Here is an 18,058-nt window from a genome sequence, read left to right as displayed (position 1 = left end):
TTCTATAAACAGAAAAGATAATTGGTGCCATTTCTGACATCAGAATAATTCTTTTGAAACTTGAAATCATTTCAAGGGTGCAAAAACACTTACACTGATGAGTCTTATCTAGACGAAATATGTGTCTGACGTATTTAATTACAATCCTGGTACCTTTGATAACTAGTTACAAATAGAATCAAGAGGGATACTTTTTTTAAAAGAGATGTATATGGGAAAATTTAGGTATAAGATGACAGTTATCAGATGATGACAGATACACTCATAATCCCTTTTTGATATTTGTGATTAATGCCATGAAAGAAAAACAAATTTATTATCCATGTTAAAATAGTCATTGATTGAGAGTACTGTGTCCATCCTTTAATAACTAGTGTTTATACAAAACCAGTGAACTTTGTAAGTGACCAGCACTGTGTATTTGTAATCTTTAATTTTAATCTACTAATCAAATGTCTGCTGTTTCACTAATGTCCAGCTTTAGTGGTCAGTTCAGATTATCTGTTCTTTGTGTTCCATAAGTGTCTAGCTTTAGTGGTTATTCCTGATGACCTATTCTGATTCCAACTAGTGTCCAGCTCTAGTGGTCATTTCTGATTCAGCTACGGAGAAACTGTCCAGTTTATAATCCATATGTAAATGATCTGCCATTTGTTTTATAAGATCTTGCTGTTGTTTCTGTAAATCATGTAACTTTGTTATCCTGGAAAGAAACAGCAAAGTGTTTATCTTGCAATTCATGTATACATTTGTTTTGCTTTGAAAAACAGAAAAACTCATATTTTATTTTTTAAGTCTTAGTTTATTTTACCTTTGAGTAATATTCAAATCTCACAATCAGTTGACTACCAGTACACCAAACTGAATCTTGCAAGGTCAACAATAATATATTGCCCAAAGTTAATAATATCTAAAATAACTCAATATAAAGCTAAGCAAAGCCAGTATTATAATCATCTAGCTTTTTGTTTTTAACAGCGATGAATTTTGGGATTTCAGAGAGCTAAAAGGGGCTCTTTGTTAAAAGTAATCATGAGGAAAGCCATATCTATTTTAAAAACTCAGTAGACGTTAACCTATTAAGTTAACTTCAAAAACACTCTACATGACAATCAAAAGGTATAACCTGTTCTGCATTAAGTTTCAAGGCTCCTTGTCCCTAAACAGAGATGAAGGGATTTTTTTTCTGTAATTAAGAAGTAAATCTGTTTATCTTATTTCACTGTGACAAACATTTTCAACATCATGTACTTACTGTGAACTTTGCTTTTTTATTAATGTCTTTAATTCATCTGTTTCATCAACACCATCAGCCTTCCCTGTATCTAAATATCTTTTAACCAGTTCTTCTTCACTCCCAACCAGCACTTTTTTTACCTGTTGTGTAATAAGATGTAACAACAATTATGTTTGTGCATGCCACAATCATTCCTGATGAAGGAAGTAGTCAACAAGTGTTTGTTGTTAAGGATACATGTATGTTTATTGCTAAATAAAATGATGTTCACGTTCATTAGACCATGAAATAGGGATCAAAACCCTCAAAAAGGTGCATGTTCAAGTAACTTATCATCCTAATGAAAATGTGTGCTACATTCCATGGTGATGTGATCACAACTTCATAGCAATCTATCATATACCAAAACTTTAACCAAATAGTAGATTCATTTCAGACTCACATTTCCATGTTCAGTGTACACAAATACTGGGCAAACCCTAATTCCCATAAATTTGATAATTTTCCATCAAAGACAACAAGGGGTTTGAAAAAATGCTTTCAATATTTAATTACTTCTCAAAAACTACAAAATTCATGACATATTGGTAGGATCTAAACTGAAGAAAAGGTTGGTTAGTAACTTGTTTTGACTCAAATGTTACTGTTATAGTGTTATCTAAGAGGAATCATCCCTTCTTGTCCATGATTTCCACATAATAACAAATGACAAAGTATTCCAATAAAGAATTCTTGAAAATAAGTTAGTTTGCAGTGCCAGTACAGTGGCACATCCGGAAATTTTCATAAGTGGGGGCCTGTAGACTGCCTAACCTGGGGTCCACTCCAGTCATGCTTCAGTGATTCCTTATATAAGCAACCAAATGCTTTCCCAAAAAGGAGGGGGCTGAGCCCTCTGCCCCCTTCTAAATCCGCCTCTGCAGTTTCTTATATCAAATAGGTCAAATGTCATTTAAATCAAGTTTCCCAGAAAACATCAATTAGTAAATTGTCAACTTATACAAGTACAGACAGACAAAATTTGCACATATGGTATGTACTAATTTTTTTAATTTTTTTTTAACATTATTTAGATACCAGTGTATTGGACTGGGACCAGTGTAAGGCTATACAAACCTTTTTCCATACTGTACTTTCTGGCTTGTTTGGATATACAGTATGTTTTAACTTCTGCCATTTTCTCTGTACTGATCTAGGAAATCTAATTTCCATTAGATAGCTTTTGTCAATCTAAAAAAGGTTAAAAAAAACAAAACATGTCAGGTTTGAATGAAATGTATTTTAACCCCGCCACATTATTTATGTATGTGCCTGTCCCAAGTCAGGAGCCTGTAATTCAGTGGTTGTCGTTTGTTTATGTGTTACATATTTGTTTTTTGTTCATTTTTTTACATAAATAAGGCCGTTAGTTTTCTCGTTTGAATTGTTTTACATGGTCTTATCGGGGCCTTTTATAGCTGACTATGGGGTATGGGCTTTGCTCATTGTTGAAGGCCGTACGGTGACCTGTAGTTGTTAATGTTTGTGTCATTTTGGTCTTTTGTGGATAGTTATCTCATTGGCAATCATACCACATCTTCTTTTTTATATCTTCCATATGTTAAGAAGTTTGGTCTTTTGAAAAAAACAAAAATTTACATGAAAACTTGAAGTGAATAGAGGGAATTTCAATGAGAGATCAGTGTACCAAATAAGACTTCTAATTCTAAATGGTATTTCCTCATCTACCTTTTGTAATAAAAGCTTTGTGCAAACTAATGTAAGATATCACAAATGTTTTATTGGATGACTCATGTTTAGGTGGTACCCAACACCCTAAAATTTTGACAAAATATTTACTTTGATCCTTTGACAAGAATATAAAAATTTCAACCAATTTATCAGAAACACTGGTTATATAGTAGTTTGACAAACACTAATTTAGATCATTGAGAAGCTTAATATTTCCTTAACAACACAAGGTAATTAAATTGTTTAGCTGATTTTACAGAGTTATCTCCCTGTAGTGTTGGGTACCACCTTAAATGTAAAATTAATATTTATCACACATGAGCAGGCTTCTAAATAAAGGCAACTGTAGTATACCGCTGTTCAAAACTCATAAATTCATGGACTAAAAACTAAATCGGGGTATCAAACTAAAACCGAGGGAAACGCATTAAATATAAGAGGAGAACAAGACATAACACTAAAATGTAACACACACAGAAACAGACCAAGCATCAGACAAAATTCCACGAGAATAACAAATATATCATCAAAACCAAATACATGAATTTGGGATAGACAAGTACCGTGACACGTCTTATCGCAATGTGAATATACACTCAAAAATAAGAGAAAACAAACAACACAACGTTAAAATGTAATAAACACAGAAACGAACTATAATATAACAATGGCCATATTCCTGACTTGGTACAGGGCATTTTTAAAGGAAAAAATGGTGGGTTGAACCTGGTTTTGTGGCATGTCAAACCTTGCACTTTTATGGCCATGTGAAATATAACATCAAAAAGACATAACATGATCATCTCTAAAGTCTAATCAAAATCTAACTTAATAAATCTCATCATTAAAAAAAGAACTCTTTTGATTTTTAAACCTTCATAAGAATAAATTTATTAAAACAACAATTATCTGAAAGAGATGTCTACAAATTAAAAGTTACGACAGCAATGGACACCACAGACAAAAATGAGACAAAAATGCTGTATGAAAAAAAACCATGTAACTCAACTTACAAAAATTGAAATTTTGGATATGTATGCACCAGCTCTTACTGTTTCAATGTCACCTACAGCTATACCAGTCTGAATAATAAAAACACAACAAAATTAAAAAAAAACAAGGCAGGTATCAGTTTGAGTTTGCTGAATTTTATGATGAAAGTTTCGTTAAACATGTTAAAAATGGTTAAGAAATGAGGTCAGTTTTTTGTTGTTGAAAATTTACAAAAGTGTATTAAGTTATAGAGAAAACATTAAAAAGAGATGAATGTTGTCCCCTTGCTGGCATAGAATATGGTACAACTGGCACCGGTTTAGTAAGTTCCTCTTTTAGGCAACTCATGAACTGTAAATACACAAATTGACATTAATGACAAGGACCCATTAAGGAGCTACAGGGAAAACCATACAACTTCTTCCCAAAAATTTTTACTTATTCCACAGACATTGTACCATTGACTTACAAATAATAATACTCCTTTCAGAATTTAAAAATACTTACAAGAAAATTCATCAATGCAAGTGGCATCACAAGGAAGAATAGAAACATAATGCAGTAACCATCTATAGCAAATGGATCATTTGCTCCTGTTGTGAAGGTATCTATATAGTTAAATTCTCCTAACATCATAGACAATGTAGAAAGAGGATACGCATCACGATCTTTAAACCCTGGCTGTAACAGAAACAAAGTTATCTTTTTAGTTAAATTCTCCTAACATCATAGACAATGTAGAAAACGGATACACATCACGGTGGGTCTCATTGGGGTCTAAGCGTGATGCAGGATTGCCGTTTTTTTGTAAGCGTGACACGTGAAAGTCAAATTATTGTGGCGTGAAAACGGGAAATGAGGTCTTGCGGGACCCGGAAAATGACAAAAAAATTAGAATTGCTTACGTACATAGTGTAAGCGGGATAGGTGAATCTGACAAAACAGTAAGCGGGATCCGGGATCGGAACCCCCTCAATGAGACCCCCATCACGATCTTTAAACCCTGGCTGTAACAGAAACACAGTTATTTATTTTCATATACTTCTCCCAGTATCATACATGTAGAAAATATAGTTAAAGGATACACATTATTTAATCCCTGGCTGTAGCAGAAACAAAAGTAATCTATGTAGTAAAATTCTCCTAACATCATAGACAGTGTAGTTATATGATACACATCATGATCTTTAAACACTGGTTGTAACAGAAACATAACTATCTATATAGTTTATTATTCCTAACATCATGGAAAATGTAGTTGGCGGATATGCATCATGATCTTGAAACCCTGGCTGTAACAGAAACAAATAAACTCATCATAGATACCAGGATTGAAAGTATCATATGATTAAAATTGATAGAGAGGGTTATGGTTTTATTATTTGTTTGTTACTTTTTTGTCTATGTTTATTTGCTTGTTATTACCAACTTTTTGGGGGAGAGAAGGGCAATTTTTATTGTTTTACATAATATTACGTTTATTCAATACTACAAATAACATCTTAGCCTCCCTGACAATTAAACTTACTGTATTTGCAAGTGTTATGTGGAAGGCTGAAGAAAAAGCCATCAGGAATATACACAGTATCAAAACAACCTGAAATATATGACAATGTAGCATTAAAAGTTTGAAAAATTTATGTTAGATTTCATCAAGTTTTTAAATACCTTAAGTAGATAGATAGAAAGGATATTGAGTTATAACAAATGTCTGTTTATAAGACATGTGAAAATGCTAGATTAAATTATTGCGATCCTCAATTTTATAACTCAAATATAAACAAATTAAGGGTACTGTGGATTCATCAATATTCGTTGGATACCAATTTTCGTGGATTTCGTGGGTACAAGAGAACCACGAATTCAAATGTTCAACGAAATACAAATTTTCTAAAGGAATGAGTATAGACATCGACAAAACCACGAAATTAAATATCCACGAATATGTAAGTTTTCCTCAAACCACGAAAATTGGTACCCACGAAAATAAATGAATCCACAGTATATACTCATATAGTGTGACCATACATGCTTAGTCAAATAATTTAATGTGATGAATGTTGAAAAGTTGTTTTTATTTAAAATGCCTACAGTATGAATAACTCTTGAAGCAGTCATAAACTAAGAGTTTCTACTAGAAAAAGAATGTCTGGTGGAGTTATGGGGGTTGAAATCCAATGCTTTTAAAAAGGGGAAATTGGTTGGATTGTCGCCTTTATCCTGAGTGGGAACCCCTCCTTTTAAAAATGGCTGGAATTGCCCCTGCATTGGTTTTATATTATCAAACAATCATTTACTATATTACACCTTTATCTACTTACCTTCAAAAGTGTTATTATTACTTCACTAAACATGATAAAGTATATTCCAATAGAACTGAAGCTGAAAATAAAAGTAGACATTATCAAATTATGTACTGTAAATTCAAAATTTATTGACTGTATTTTTAATGGCAATTTTGCCATGTTCAACTATTTAACTATTTTAATTTAAGCCATATTAAGAAAAATCAAGTTTAACTCTTATAAAAAATTTCAAAATGCTACATAAAATTTTTGCGATTATAACCCTGTTGCATTTTTCGTAGAACTTGACATATAATAGGCCTACTTAGCTTTTCATATTGTAGATTGACTAAGAGCTTTAGGTAAAAAGTGTATTTTGCCATTGAAATCAAACAATACTAGCTATCTGTTGAAGGCAGTACATTGACCTATAATGGTTTACTTTTCTAAATTGTTATTTGGATGGAGAGTTGTCTCATTGGCACTCACACCACATCTTCCTATATCTAATTAATAACAAACTAATAAATTGTTGACACGGCTGCCAAAACAGCATACCGATGTCATGCTTTTTTGGCTCTGTCCAACATATAACCAACCATATAACAAAAGAAAAATTTACGAAAACAAAACATATTGTCAACAAGAATTAAGCCCCCACTTTAAATAGTCATGGTCAATATAATAACCAATGCAAGTGTTGGTCATGTTTTTCATAAGTACAAATAATGGAAAATGACACAAAAGATATCTAACTATAAGGCCCTAACTATTGTGGAACTGACCCTCTAAGAATGTTCATCAACATTAACCATCCTAAGGCAGCAGCCATCCACCCTGCTCTCCAATTATTCAAACAAGGTAGATTATTAAATGGTAGTAAAAATACTAAAGTAGCTATAATCGTAGTCCATGATAACCAATTATCTAAAGCTGTAAAGTATTTCCATCCCTACAAAATAATTATAGCTGTTATTTTCAAAAATGTTCGCTGTATTTAATAAACTTTAAAAAAAATGCATAAAAAATACATCTAATTATCTCGTTAATTGTTGTCTATCATAATTTTTTTTTATTTATTGTTTTAAAAATAGTCTGCAATCATACCACATTTTCTTAATTCTAACATTTAAGAAATTAATTCATGATGAGTTAAATATTTAACTTACAGTTGTGAAGCACATAGTTATCTGGTTCAACATCAGAATAATAACCATAAAAAATACACAAGCTTTCAGGGCAACCATTTCTGTCTTGGGTATTTCCATTTTAGAATATAAACCAAGCTGAAAAAAATAGATTACATTGTTATAAAATTGTGTTAAAATTAATCAGAGTTCTTTTAAACAATACTAGTAAAGCCTTTTTTTAAGTATTGTAAATTATATTTCTACAATATGCAATATTTTTTTCATATTTTCTTTTGTTTAAAGAGTAGGTAAACATGGAGTAAATAAATTTTTTAATTTGTTTCAAATCCAGTACTCTTTTTTAATGGGTTTATTTTTTCATAAGCAGATCACTCCGACTGAGACCTCTTAGGATATAGCAAGACTTTAAAATATTATTATTTTGTAAGGAAGTAATTTATTATTTTGTCATAGTTTGAAATGGTACATGTTATGCATTTAAGCAATATAACACCAGATGATGTGTCTTAATACACAATATTCCATGCAGAAATTTTCGAAAATGTTTCCATGCCCTGATTGGATGATTATAAATACTCATTTTTGCGCCTGTCCCAAGTCAGGAGCCTCTGGCCTTTGTTAGTCTTGTATTATTTTAATTTTAGTTTCTTATGTACAATTTGGAAATTAATTACAAACGAAAGTGAACCAACGCCTGGTGAGTCTGTAGTACGGTAGAGTCCATAAAGTGGATACCCGAGGGTATGCAGGGTCGTTATGATAAAAAAAAAAAAATGTAGAGAGTCTTTAACAACAACACTTTAGGGACTGCTGCAGAAATTTATTGATCGACATGTTTTGGTGCCTAGGGAATTAGTATGGTGTTCATTATCACTGAACTAGTATATATTTGTTTAGGGGCCAGCTGAAGGACGTCTCAGGGTGCGGGAATTTCTCGCTACATTGAAGACCTGTAGGTGACCTTCTGCTGTTGTTTTTTTTTGGTCGGGTTGTTGTCTCTTTGACACATCCCATTTAGATTTTCAATTTTATCTTGCAATCAATATACTATTTCTAGTTAAGCAATGACAGTTAAGCAATGAACCGTACACTAATTTGTACAAAATGCAACATGACAGGTGCCACTTGTAAAACAGATTTGGCTTAGTCTTCAAGAGCACCTCAAATCACCCTGGGCTGTATAATATAGGGTTTGAGTTGCTTGGTTTATAATTTTCTATGTAGTATTTCTTTAACTGTTATTTTAGTTTTTAGTGTTAATCCATTTTTTGCCCTGATTTTCTCAATCTCTCTTTGATTTAGGTGTATTGATTGTTTCTTTGGAATCTTACACATTTTCCCATTTTTAAACTATTAGTTTCATAAAAAGTACAAAAGTTCCTTACCTCTTTGTGTATAGCTACAATAGCAGGATTTGCTAACAGTGTGTCGTTTAGTAGAAGAGGACACTGTCTAACATTATCAAGGACATTGGTAGTTATTTTTGGCATCATAATTGAGAAAAACTGTAGGCAGCAGAGAAATGCAAAAAATACCAGGAAATTAATATAGAAATATAAATAACCTCTTTCAAGCCTAAAAATATAAAAAAAAAAAAAAGAGTTTTAAAATCACTCACATTAAACATATGTTATCTGCCCATGGACAATAAATAATTTTTTTTATCTTTTTTGGTAGAACTAATTTGTTAATTTGCACAAGAATATAGGCATGGGATCACTAACAATGCTATTTCCAAGGGGTATGACTAAAATAGTTTTTTTTTTCAAATTTGTTATAAAACTTTTTAATAAATATCATACAAGAAATGAAGGCATGGAATCACTAACAATGCTAGTTTCAAGGGGTATGACTAACACAAAGGTTTTTTTCAAATTTGTTATAAAACTTTTTAATAAATATCCTACAAGAAATGTAGGCATGGATAACAATGCCATTTCCAAGGGGATAAACCATATCCGCTGTAAAAATGGAGGCACTCTTCCGAGATCTCCATTTTATCTTTCAAAGAATAAAAATAATGTCTGTTGGTTTTTTTTTTTCTTTTCACTAAGCTATAAGTTATAACTAAATGTAGGTATTGTTCCACAAGCATTCAAGGGGGCCTTGGTGGCAGAGTGGTGTAAGTAATTATTACTGTAATCAACAGCCAGTCAACACTGAGGTTGTGAGTTTGAACCACACTTGTGCAGGTGCACTCGACTCTAATCTTAATTGACTAGGATTGTAAATTTTCCTATGGTATGTCCAGGGTTTTCTCCGGGCACTCTGCCTTCCTCCACAAATAATAACTGGCCACCTCGAAATAGCTTAAAAGTGTTGCTTAAAAGTGTGTTAAAACACCCCCCAAAAAAACACCTAAAAAAACAAGCATGCAATAAAGGGTTTAACATTAAGAAAATAAAACAAGACTTACCATTTGTGCATCAAGTTACTTTGCACAAGTATATGTGACAACAAACTTTCTCTTTTATACCGAGCCATTGCCTGAAATACATTAAAGAAAAGGTGTTTTAAACAGTATTTCTGAGAATAAGGATTTTCCAGGTACTAGTATTCCAAAAGAAAACATATATAACAAATATTCAAGCCTTTTAGCATTTGATTGACAGTAATTGAAAAGTAATAACATTACTTTTGATAAAATAATCAAATACATACAAAAATAAGAGTAATCAATTATTTATTGATAACAGAAAAATCCATCAAGTGATACTGTAGATTCATTTATCTTTAATGGGTGATCATTTACATTAAAGCAATTGTATATTTTTCATGCATACAAATTGTTGAGGTTTGAGGAAGAAGTTGTATTTTCTTGGATACTGTGGATTCATTTATTTTCGTGGATTGCTGAAAACTTGCATATTTGTGAATATTTGATTTCGTGGTTTTGCCAATCTCTGTAAACAAAGCTTATTGAAAATATGTTATTCGTTGAATATGTTAATATGGGGTTCACCTGTACCCATGAATCCAACAAAAATTGGTCTCCAATGCATAACATTGATTAGCCGAAATTTTCTATTTTACATGTGTTTATTTTGTTGTGATAAATAAACTCATCATAGCTTCAAGGATTGAAATTTTGTATTTGCGCCAGATGCATGTTTTGTCTACATAAGAATTATCAGTGATGCTCATATCAAAAAGTACTTAAAAAAGCCATATAAAGTACAAAGTTGAAGAGTATTGAGGACCAAAAATTCCTAAAAGTTTTGCTTAATACAGCTAAGGTAGTCTATTCCTGAGGTAAAAAAAGCCTTCATTTTTCAAACATTTAAAGTTTTGTAAAAAGATAATTTATAATTATGACCACATTGCCTAAAGTTCATGTCAACACAGAAGTGCTGACTACTAAGCTGGAGATACCCACCGGAAATAAAAACTTCACCAGCAGTGGCATCGACCCGGTGGTTGTAAAAAATAAAATAAAGTTAATGTACCTTTGGTGCAAAAAACCTGGATTTCTTAGACATCATGTCATCTACTCCAGGGTCTATGTAGGTATAATCAAAGGTCACCTGGAAATATAGTTTATATGTTGTACTTAAACTTTAGCAGCATTGTAATAAACTTTATATAAACAAATGCATTACTATTAATAAGTGTGGTAAATCCAGAAAAGTTCTACTGACAAATCAAATTTATTAAGTAGCATTTTTATTTTGTGAGGAACATTTATTGTCATGTGTTTTGATAAACATTAAACATATTTGTGTTAAGTTCTAATGCTATCATTCCTCAAGGTACATCCTAAAATAGTTATTTTCCAATGCATCAGTTTCCTTTGTAAATTCCAGGTACTTCCAATACTGTAAATTCAAACATTTTTGCTGTAAATAGTAATTTGATAACTATGTTTTGCAATAAGAAAATCTTTAAATTTATATAATGTTTAAGGTGGTACCCAACACTTTTACTAAAATTAATTTGGCTTGTTTTATTTTCATAATATGTTGTCAAAGTATTTACTTTGACCCTTTAACAAAAATATAAAAATTTTAAAAAATTTTAACCAACCGTTTTGTCAGAAAAATAACACTGGTTATATAGCAGTTTGACTAACACCAATTTTGATCATTGAGAAGCTTGATATTCCCTTTACAACACAACGTAATTAAAACGTTTAGCTGCTTTTACAGAGTTATCTCCCTGTAGCGTTAGGTACCACCTTAAAACGTTATTTATATGATGCATTTCCAGAAATGCAAATAGTAAACTCAAATTTTTGTCCATTGTTCAAGAATGGCATTACCAAATTTATTCAAATTACAGTAATTTATTTTGGGGATATTTTTACTGCACAATTTGATATAATTTTGAGAAAATAAAAAAATAAAAAACATTTACATTTGTAAAAGCAAGAATAAAATGCAAATCCTTTCATATTATTCAATTTAAGATTTAAAAACAAATTTATCTATTTCGTAGAGAAACTCTTGAGAATGACCATTTCACTATTTAAACTACTTAAAAGCACACTTTTTTCTTATTGCATCAATATTCACCATAAAATTTGGATCATCTTTCTTTCTTTTAGAGTATTCAACACAGTTGTCTAAAACTACCTATAATGAAATACTGTAAATATAAACAAATCCTTAATTTCTCTTCATTGGTTTCACTTATGAACAGAAATTTCTAATTCAATTTATACTGTTCTAAAACATACATACATTTTGACCATGAAAATGTAAGTTTTCATAATATCTATAATCAGATGCAAAAATACCATCTGATGAGTTAAGCCTTTTTCAACTGATTTTTACAGTTCGTTCTTATGTTGTACTGTTATGCCACTGTTTCAGGTTAGGGGAATCCCACTAATATGTTTAAACCTGCCATATTATGTATGAATGAGCCTGTCCCAAGTCAGGAGCCTGTAATTCAGTGGTTGTCATTTGTTTATGTGTTACATATTTGTTTTTCGTTCATTTTTTTTATAAAAATAAGGCCACTAGTTTTCTCGTTTGAATTGTTTTACATTGTCATTTCAGGGCCTTTTATAGCTGACTATGCGATACGTGTTTTGCTTATTGTTGAAAGCCGTACGGTGACCAATAGTTGTTAATTTCTGTGTCATTTTGGTCTCTTGTGGAAAGGTGTGGCAGTCATACCACATTATCTTTATTATATTAACAAACAATGAATACATCATAATTCTAAAGCAGTTCTTTATTTTTTATATTCTTTATGTTATGATAGTGAAATCTTTTGTTTTCTAATTATAATAAACTGACCAAAGCAGCTTCAGGACATCTCTGTATAAGCCTCTTCATTGGAGTAAATCCTTCAGAGTTTCTTACATTCATGCTGTCTCTCCAACTGTAAATACATATATACATGTATTACTACTATACTCTAGCAGACACATATTGTAGAAGAAAATCATATTGCCATTCTTTGATATTTCAATGTCTTTATTTTTGTGAAATTCAACTTTAATACTCAAAGAAATTACAATTTTATAACATAAATTATATAATATTTATGTAAATATAACTGTAAAATTATATCTAGTAGCTATTAATAGATACTAATACCAATGAAATCATCTTAAATTTATGCTATAATTTATGGTCTCTTCAACGTTTTAAAACACAGTGTGAAACATTCCAGCAACTATCAAGATAAACAACAGCAATACGAATCAATCTGCCATATAGTCATTATACAGTAGTCAGATGTCCCAAAACTTCTACCATAAGTTTGTTCATCAATTCAGAATCAAATAAATTATTCTCTTAAATGTTTTAAGTTCTATGTTAGAATGCTTTACTTGAAGACCTATCAAGTTACCTGGAATGACTCAATAAAGCAACAGCAGCCTCTGACTCATTACTGTCTACAGCCATACCTAGTGGTGTACAACCATATGAGTTCTTCTGAGTCACATCAGCATGGTAACGTAATAATATCCTTATACAGTCCACATGACCATGTTCACATGCTACATGTAAAGCTGTGTTCTGAAATGTACAATGAAATTGTCACATGTTAAAAATATATAATCCTTGCACTTTTGCTTTATGAAACTAGAGGCTCTCAAGAGCCTGTATCGTTCACCTGATTCTACTTGGGTTTTTGAAATCATATAAAATAATATAAAATTTGGCTAAAAGTAACAACACAACCTCATAAGGAAAGGAACATACAGGCTATGTTTGATTTCATTCAAAAGTCCCCCCACAGGCGGCCATCTTGGATGATGGATCCGCTACAAAGAAACAACACTAGGTCAGCAACTCATAAGGAACATTCATGCCATGTTTGGTTTCAGTCCATTCAGTGGTTCTCTAAAAGAAGTCATTTGTGTGCATTTCCGATAGGGTTCTATGTTAAACTAAGTCCCCCACTGGTGGCCATCTTGGATAATGGATCGGCTACAAAGTAACAACACTTGGTCAGCACCTCATAAGGAACATGCATGCCATGTTTGGTTTCATTCCATACAGTGGTTCTCTAAAAGAAGTCATTTGTATGCATTTCCCATAGGGTCCTATGTTAAAATAAGTCCCCCGCTGGCGGCCATCTTGGATAATGGATTGGCTACAAAGTAACAACACTTGGTCAGCACCTCATAAGGAACATTCATGCCATATTTGGTTTCATTCAGTGGTTCTCTAGAAGAAGATCAAAATGTAAAAAGTTAATGACGACGACGACGAAGACGACGAACGATGACAATGGACCACGACAGACGACGGACGACGGACGCCAAGTGCTGAGAAAAGCTCACTTGGCCCTTCGGGCCCGGTGAGCTCTTAACCTACTTTTCTTGAAGAAAAATTATGATTGTCAGTTTACACTGCTTTTCATGGTTCTAGCCTTTCTTATACTGTCTGGTCTAAATGGTTATTTCAATTCTTGTGACTATACATGAGGAATTCCTAAGGCTCTTCACAATTAAATACAATTGCAACAACTCTTTGAGAGATTAAGAAGTAACCTCTTCAATACAATTTTATTTTTACTAAACATCATATCTTTTTCTAAATAAAATGTTAATCACAGTACACCTACTTTGTATAATCAGTGTCATTTATTGTTTGATTATATTTTCATCCAGTGCTAGCAAGATATTCTTGCCAATAAATGTTAATAAAAAGAATTAATTTGATTTCTGTGGGTTTGAGAGAAAATACAAGCCTTTAAACTAATGAGGACCTTCATGTTGGTATATGGACTAAGGCCCATAACTAGAAACAAACCTTTATCTTATCAATCTGGTTAACCTCTGCATAATTATCTAGAAGTACTTTGACTATGTTAGCATATCCATGTCTGGCAGCAAGTATCAATCCTGTACAAGAGTCTTCATCTCTACAATTATAATACAAAATATTCTAATAAGTTTCAGCTAAATCAACAGCTAAATCATTAATGTGCTTCTAGTAAAAATATAAGTGCTTCAGAGTTAAATAAAACATGGGAAAATTAAGATAAAAATTAAGACTGCTCAAGAGGGCACTTTTAATTCCTCCTAATATATTATACATTCTAGTAGGACAGTTCTTTGGTCATATGTTTAATAACCCATCATATCTGTCAAAAAAAGTTTGTTCTTATTAGTTTAAAATTATTAATAGAAAGACCTTTCACTAAAAGATTTTTTTAATTTTTCATAACCAATCAGATTTTTTTTATCAGTAAAATGTGGCTATTCATCTACATTTGCGTCTTGAAAAACTGTTATGCAAAAGATGATAAAATGTTATAGTAGATAAATATCACCACTGGAATAACAAATTGGAAGAATTATGGAGATCAGTTGAAAAGAAGACTATTTTCTTCAGTCAAATGATTAATTCAATAGATGATGAATTATTACATCCTTGCCATATCCATTCCTTACAACACAAAACCCATACTTTTTAGTATGACAACAGTATTTGGCAAAAGTTAAAGAGCTGAGTATCACCTTACCTTGCAGAGATGTCAGCTCCCAAAGTAAGGAGTGTTTTAACTGATTTATAGTGTCCTGTTTGACAAGCTAACATCAGTGGGGTCCTTCCATCATCATCCCCATCATTCAACTCTGTCTGACTGGCATTATACAGAATCTCTATAGCATTATCATTGTCATTCCTCGTAATATATAAGACATATGGTTAAAGCGTGTGTGATGACACTGAATTTCTTACAATCTTGTTTATAAATGATGGGTAAAAGCATTGCTACATTTTCTCACAAAGAACTTAACTATTGATGAATGAACCATGAAATAATGTTGTGGTCAGGTGAACCATATCATACTAAGGTACAAACATTATAATGATAGGTTGAAAGTAATCTCATTAACAATCATACCACAATGCACATCTTATAATCTATATATAGGTACTACAATGCCTTGCTATATTTATTTTGTTGTAAAAAAGTTACTGGTATGTCCATTTAAGAATTTTAACATTATATGAAATAGAAATATGTCATAAATTACTGCAATCTTAAAAAGAGTTATCTCCCTTATCACAACTTTCTGTAGTCCTTAATACTTATCTCTCATGTCACAAGTTTGTATTATTTTAAATACAGTTATCTCCCATGTCACAATATTCTATAAAGGTTTTCTTTATCTCAAATAGAGTTATCTCCCATGTCACAATATTCTATAAATTTTCTATGATCACAAATAGTTATCTCCCATGTCACAATATTCTATAAATTTTCTATGATCTCAAATAGAGTTATCTCCCATGTCACAATATTCTATAAATTTTCTATGATCTCAAATAGAGCTATCTCCCATGTCACTATATTCTATCATTTTTGTATGATCTCAAATGGAATTGTCTCCCTTGTCACAATTTTGTGTTTTCACAAATAGAGTAAATTCCCATGTCACAATTTTCTGTAGTTAAATACATAGAGTTATCTTGCAGGTCACACAATTCCAATTTTTTTTTTTTATTATGGTCACTTGAAAAACACCGATATCACTCAGATTACATTTCTACCTTGACAGGTAAGTTTGTATTTAGCCTATGAAATACTTATTTAGCCTTGAGAATTGAAAGGTCAGTTTATCCCATTCATACAATAGAAGTTTACCTATGAGGGTCAGAATGGGGTTTACAGAATAGGGAATACATGTAATAGCAACAACAAAAAAGAGAAAAGAAAAAATGAACAATAAAATAAAATAAAGAGAATACTGTGGTGCAAAAGTATAAATAATAAATGTGCAAAATAACTTGAAAAGGTAACTTTAGTAACTGTAATGCAATACTGATAATATAATGATCAATGTACATAATTGATAAATAATCTTGTAACAAAAAGCCTTATAGTAAAATCATTTTCATGAACATTTTACAGAATGAGAGTTATTTTTAAGGCTATTCAACATGTTAAAAGGAAAATGCCATAAAAATTTAAAGAATACAGATATTAAAAAACCCATGCAGGTCCTCATGTCATTTACATGGTCAATATATAGGACACATCTAGTCAAACTGGTTTTAAACTAAACATCTGGTCAAACTGGTTTGATATAACTGATAGTTTCTTGCCCTAGTTGTATATTTCACAATGACCTTATGTGTTTGTGCTAAGAGTACATTGTAATGTTATATTTATTGATTTTCTGTTGGGACATGACCTAAATTGTAAACATCAAAAACAGTGGCTTGAGATTTCAACTGATATTAGTATAATAAACAATGATAAATTAATATTTGGAATTTTATATCCTGGTTGATGATGTTTTTTTGAGACCAAGATGTTTCTTCATTCTAGTTTATATGATTATTTTAACCTTCAACATTGTTCAATGCACTTTTAAAATTTCAGGTCTCATTTAAAATATTTTGCAACTAAATAATAATTTGTCAGATTTGGTGTAAACTAAAGACAAGACAGTGTAATAGATAACCTGCAAGCATAGTCTATTTCTATAACAGTCAAGCAGATAGTTTTTTTTTATATCTGAAAAAAAAACTACCATGTAAAGAAATATTCAATTTAATATAACCTTATATAACCCCTAAAACTCAACATTAACAGATTTTTAAGAATTAAATCAAGATGCACAAAGTTTTAAGTATTGGTCAGAATATAGGGTTCTTTTGTACTTTAACAATATCACAATAACAATAAAGTGACCTTTATTTTGGACAAGGTAAATGGCATGAAGCCAAATTTATCAACTTCTATTGTATGAATGTGAAACTGACCTTTCAATTCTCAAGGCTAAATAAGTATTTAATAGGCTAAATACAAACTTAGATGTGAAGGTAGAATTGTAATCTGAGTGATACAGGTGTTATTCAACTCACCATAATGTGACTGGGTGTATTGGCTGATTGCCAAAATTAGTGCAACAACCACAGGTATATAAACTTACTCAGCTGCTACATGGAGAGGTGTTTTCCCATCAATATCTCGACTGTCTACCATTAGGTTGTGTTTAATTAATGTATTCAGAACCTGTCAAATCAAAAATAAAAATGATATTCTTAAGGATGTACACCTCTGAGGAGCCAAAAATTTCTAGAATTAAACTTTTTTTCTTAACCTGATTTTTAGGTTTATAAGACTGTAAAAAAACAATTGGTGAAGAAAAAATCATAAGGTGGTGTGCTTCTTTTTTTGCTACGGCCCTTTGAAAATGTCCAATTTTGATGATTTTCTCACTTTTCATCGATTTTTACCTA

At 31.4% G+C, this 18,058-nt stretch overlaps 1 protein-coding gene across 1 annotated transcript in view; it reads right to left on the bottom strand.

Moving 5' to 3' along the window:
• Positions 1–306: 306 nt before the first annotated feature.
• LOC134725599 (transient receptor potential cation channel subfamily A member 1-like) overlaps positions 307–18,058 on the bottom strand; it is a 29,790-nt gene continuing 12,038 nt past the window's right edge. Inside the window, exons 13-30 of the mRNA XM_063589545.1 lie at positions 17,749–17,831; positions 15,327–15,488; positions 14,612–14,723; positions 13,200–13,369; positions 12,641–12,725; positions 11,909–11,968; positions 10,844–10,921; positions 9,814–9,884; positions 8,783–8,972; positions 7,416–7,532; positions 7,032–7,198; positions 6,283–6,343; positions 5,490–5,558; positions 4,469–4,642; positions 3,982–4,050; positions 2,354–2,467; positions 1,256–1,377; positions 307–703 (exon numbers count right to left, since the gene is read on the bottom strand). Coding sequence (XP_063445615.1) covers positions 568–703; positions 1,256–1,377; positions 2,354–2,467; positions 3,982–4,050; positions 4,469–4,642; positions 5,490–5,558; positions 6,283–6,343; positions 7,032–7,198; positions 7,416–7,532; positions 8,783–8,972; positions 9,814–9,884; positions 10,844–10,921; positions 11,909–11,968; positions 12,641–12,725; positions 13,200–13,369; positions 14,612–14,723; positions 15,327–15,488; positions 17,749–17,831 — 2,040 coding nt within the window. The 3' untranslated portion in view covers positions 307–567. The remainder of the gene's footprint in view (positions 704–1,255; positions 1,378–2,353; positions 2,468–3,981; positions 4,051–4,468; positions 4,643–5,489; positions 5,559–6,282; positions 6,344–7,031; positions 7,199–7,415; positions 7,533–8,782; positions 8,973–9,813; positions 9,885–10,843; positions 10,922–11,908; positions 11,969–12,640; positions 12,726–13,199; positions 13,370–14,611; positions 14,724–15,326; positions 15,489–17,748; positions 17,832–18,058) is intronic.

Source organism: Mytilus trossulus, chromosome 7, assembly GCF_036588685.1.
Source record: "Mytilus trossulus isolate FHL-02 chromosome 7, PNRI_Mtr1.1.1.hap1, whole genome shotgun sequence".
NCBI classification, from domain to species: domain Eukaryota; kingdom Metazoa; phylum Mollusca; class Bivalvia; order Mytilida; family Mytilidae; genus Mytilus; species Mytilus trossulus.
Note: the sequence above shows the minus strand (reverse complement) of the source record. Positions and strands in the feature narration are given on the sequence as shown.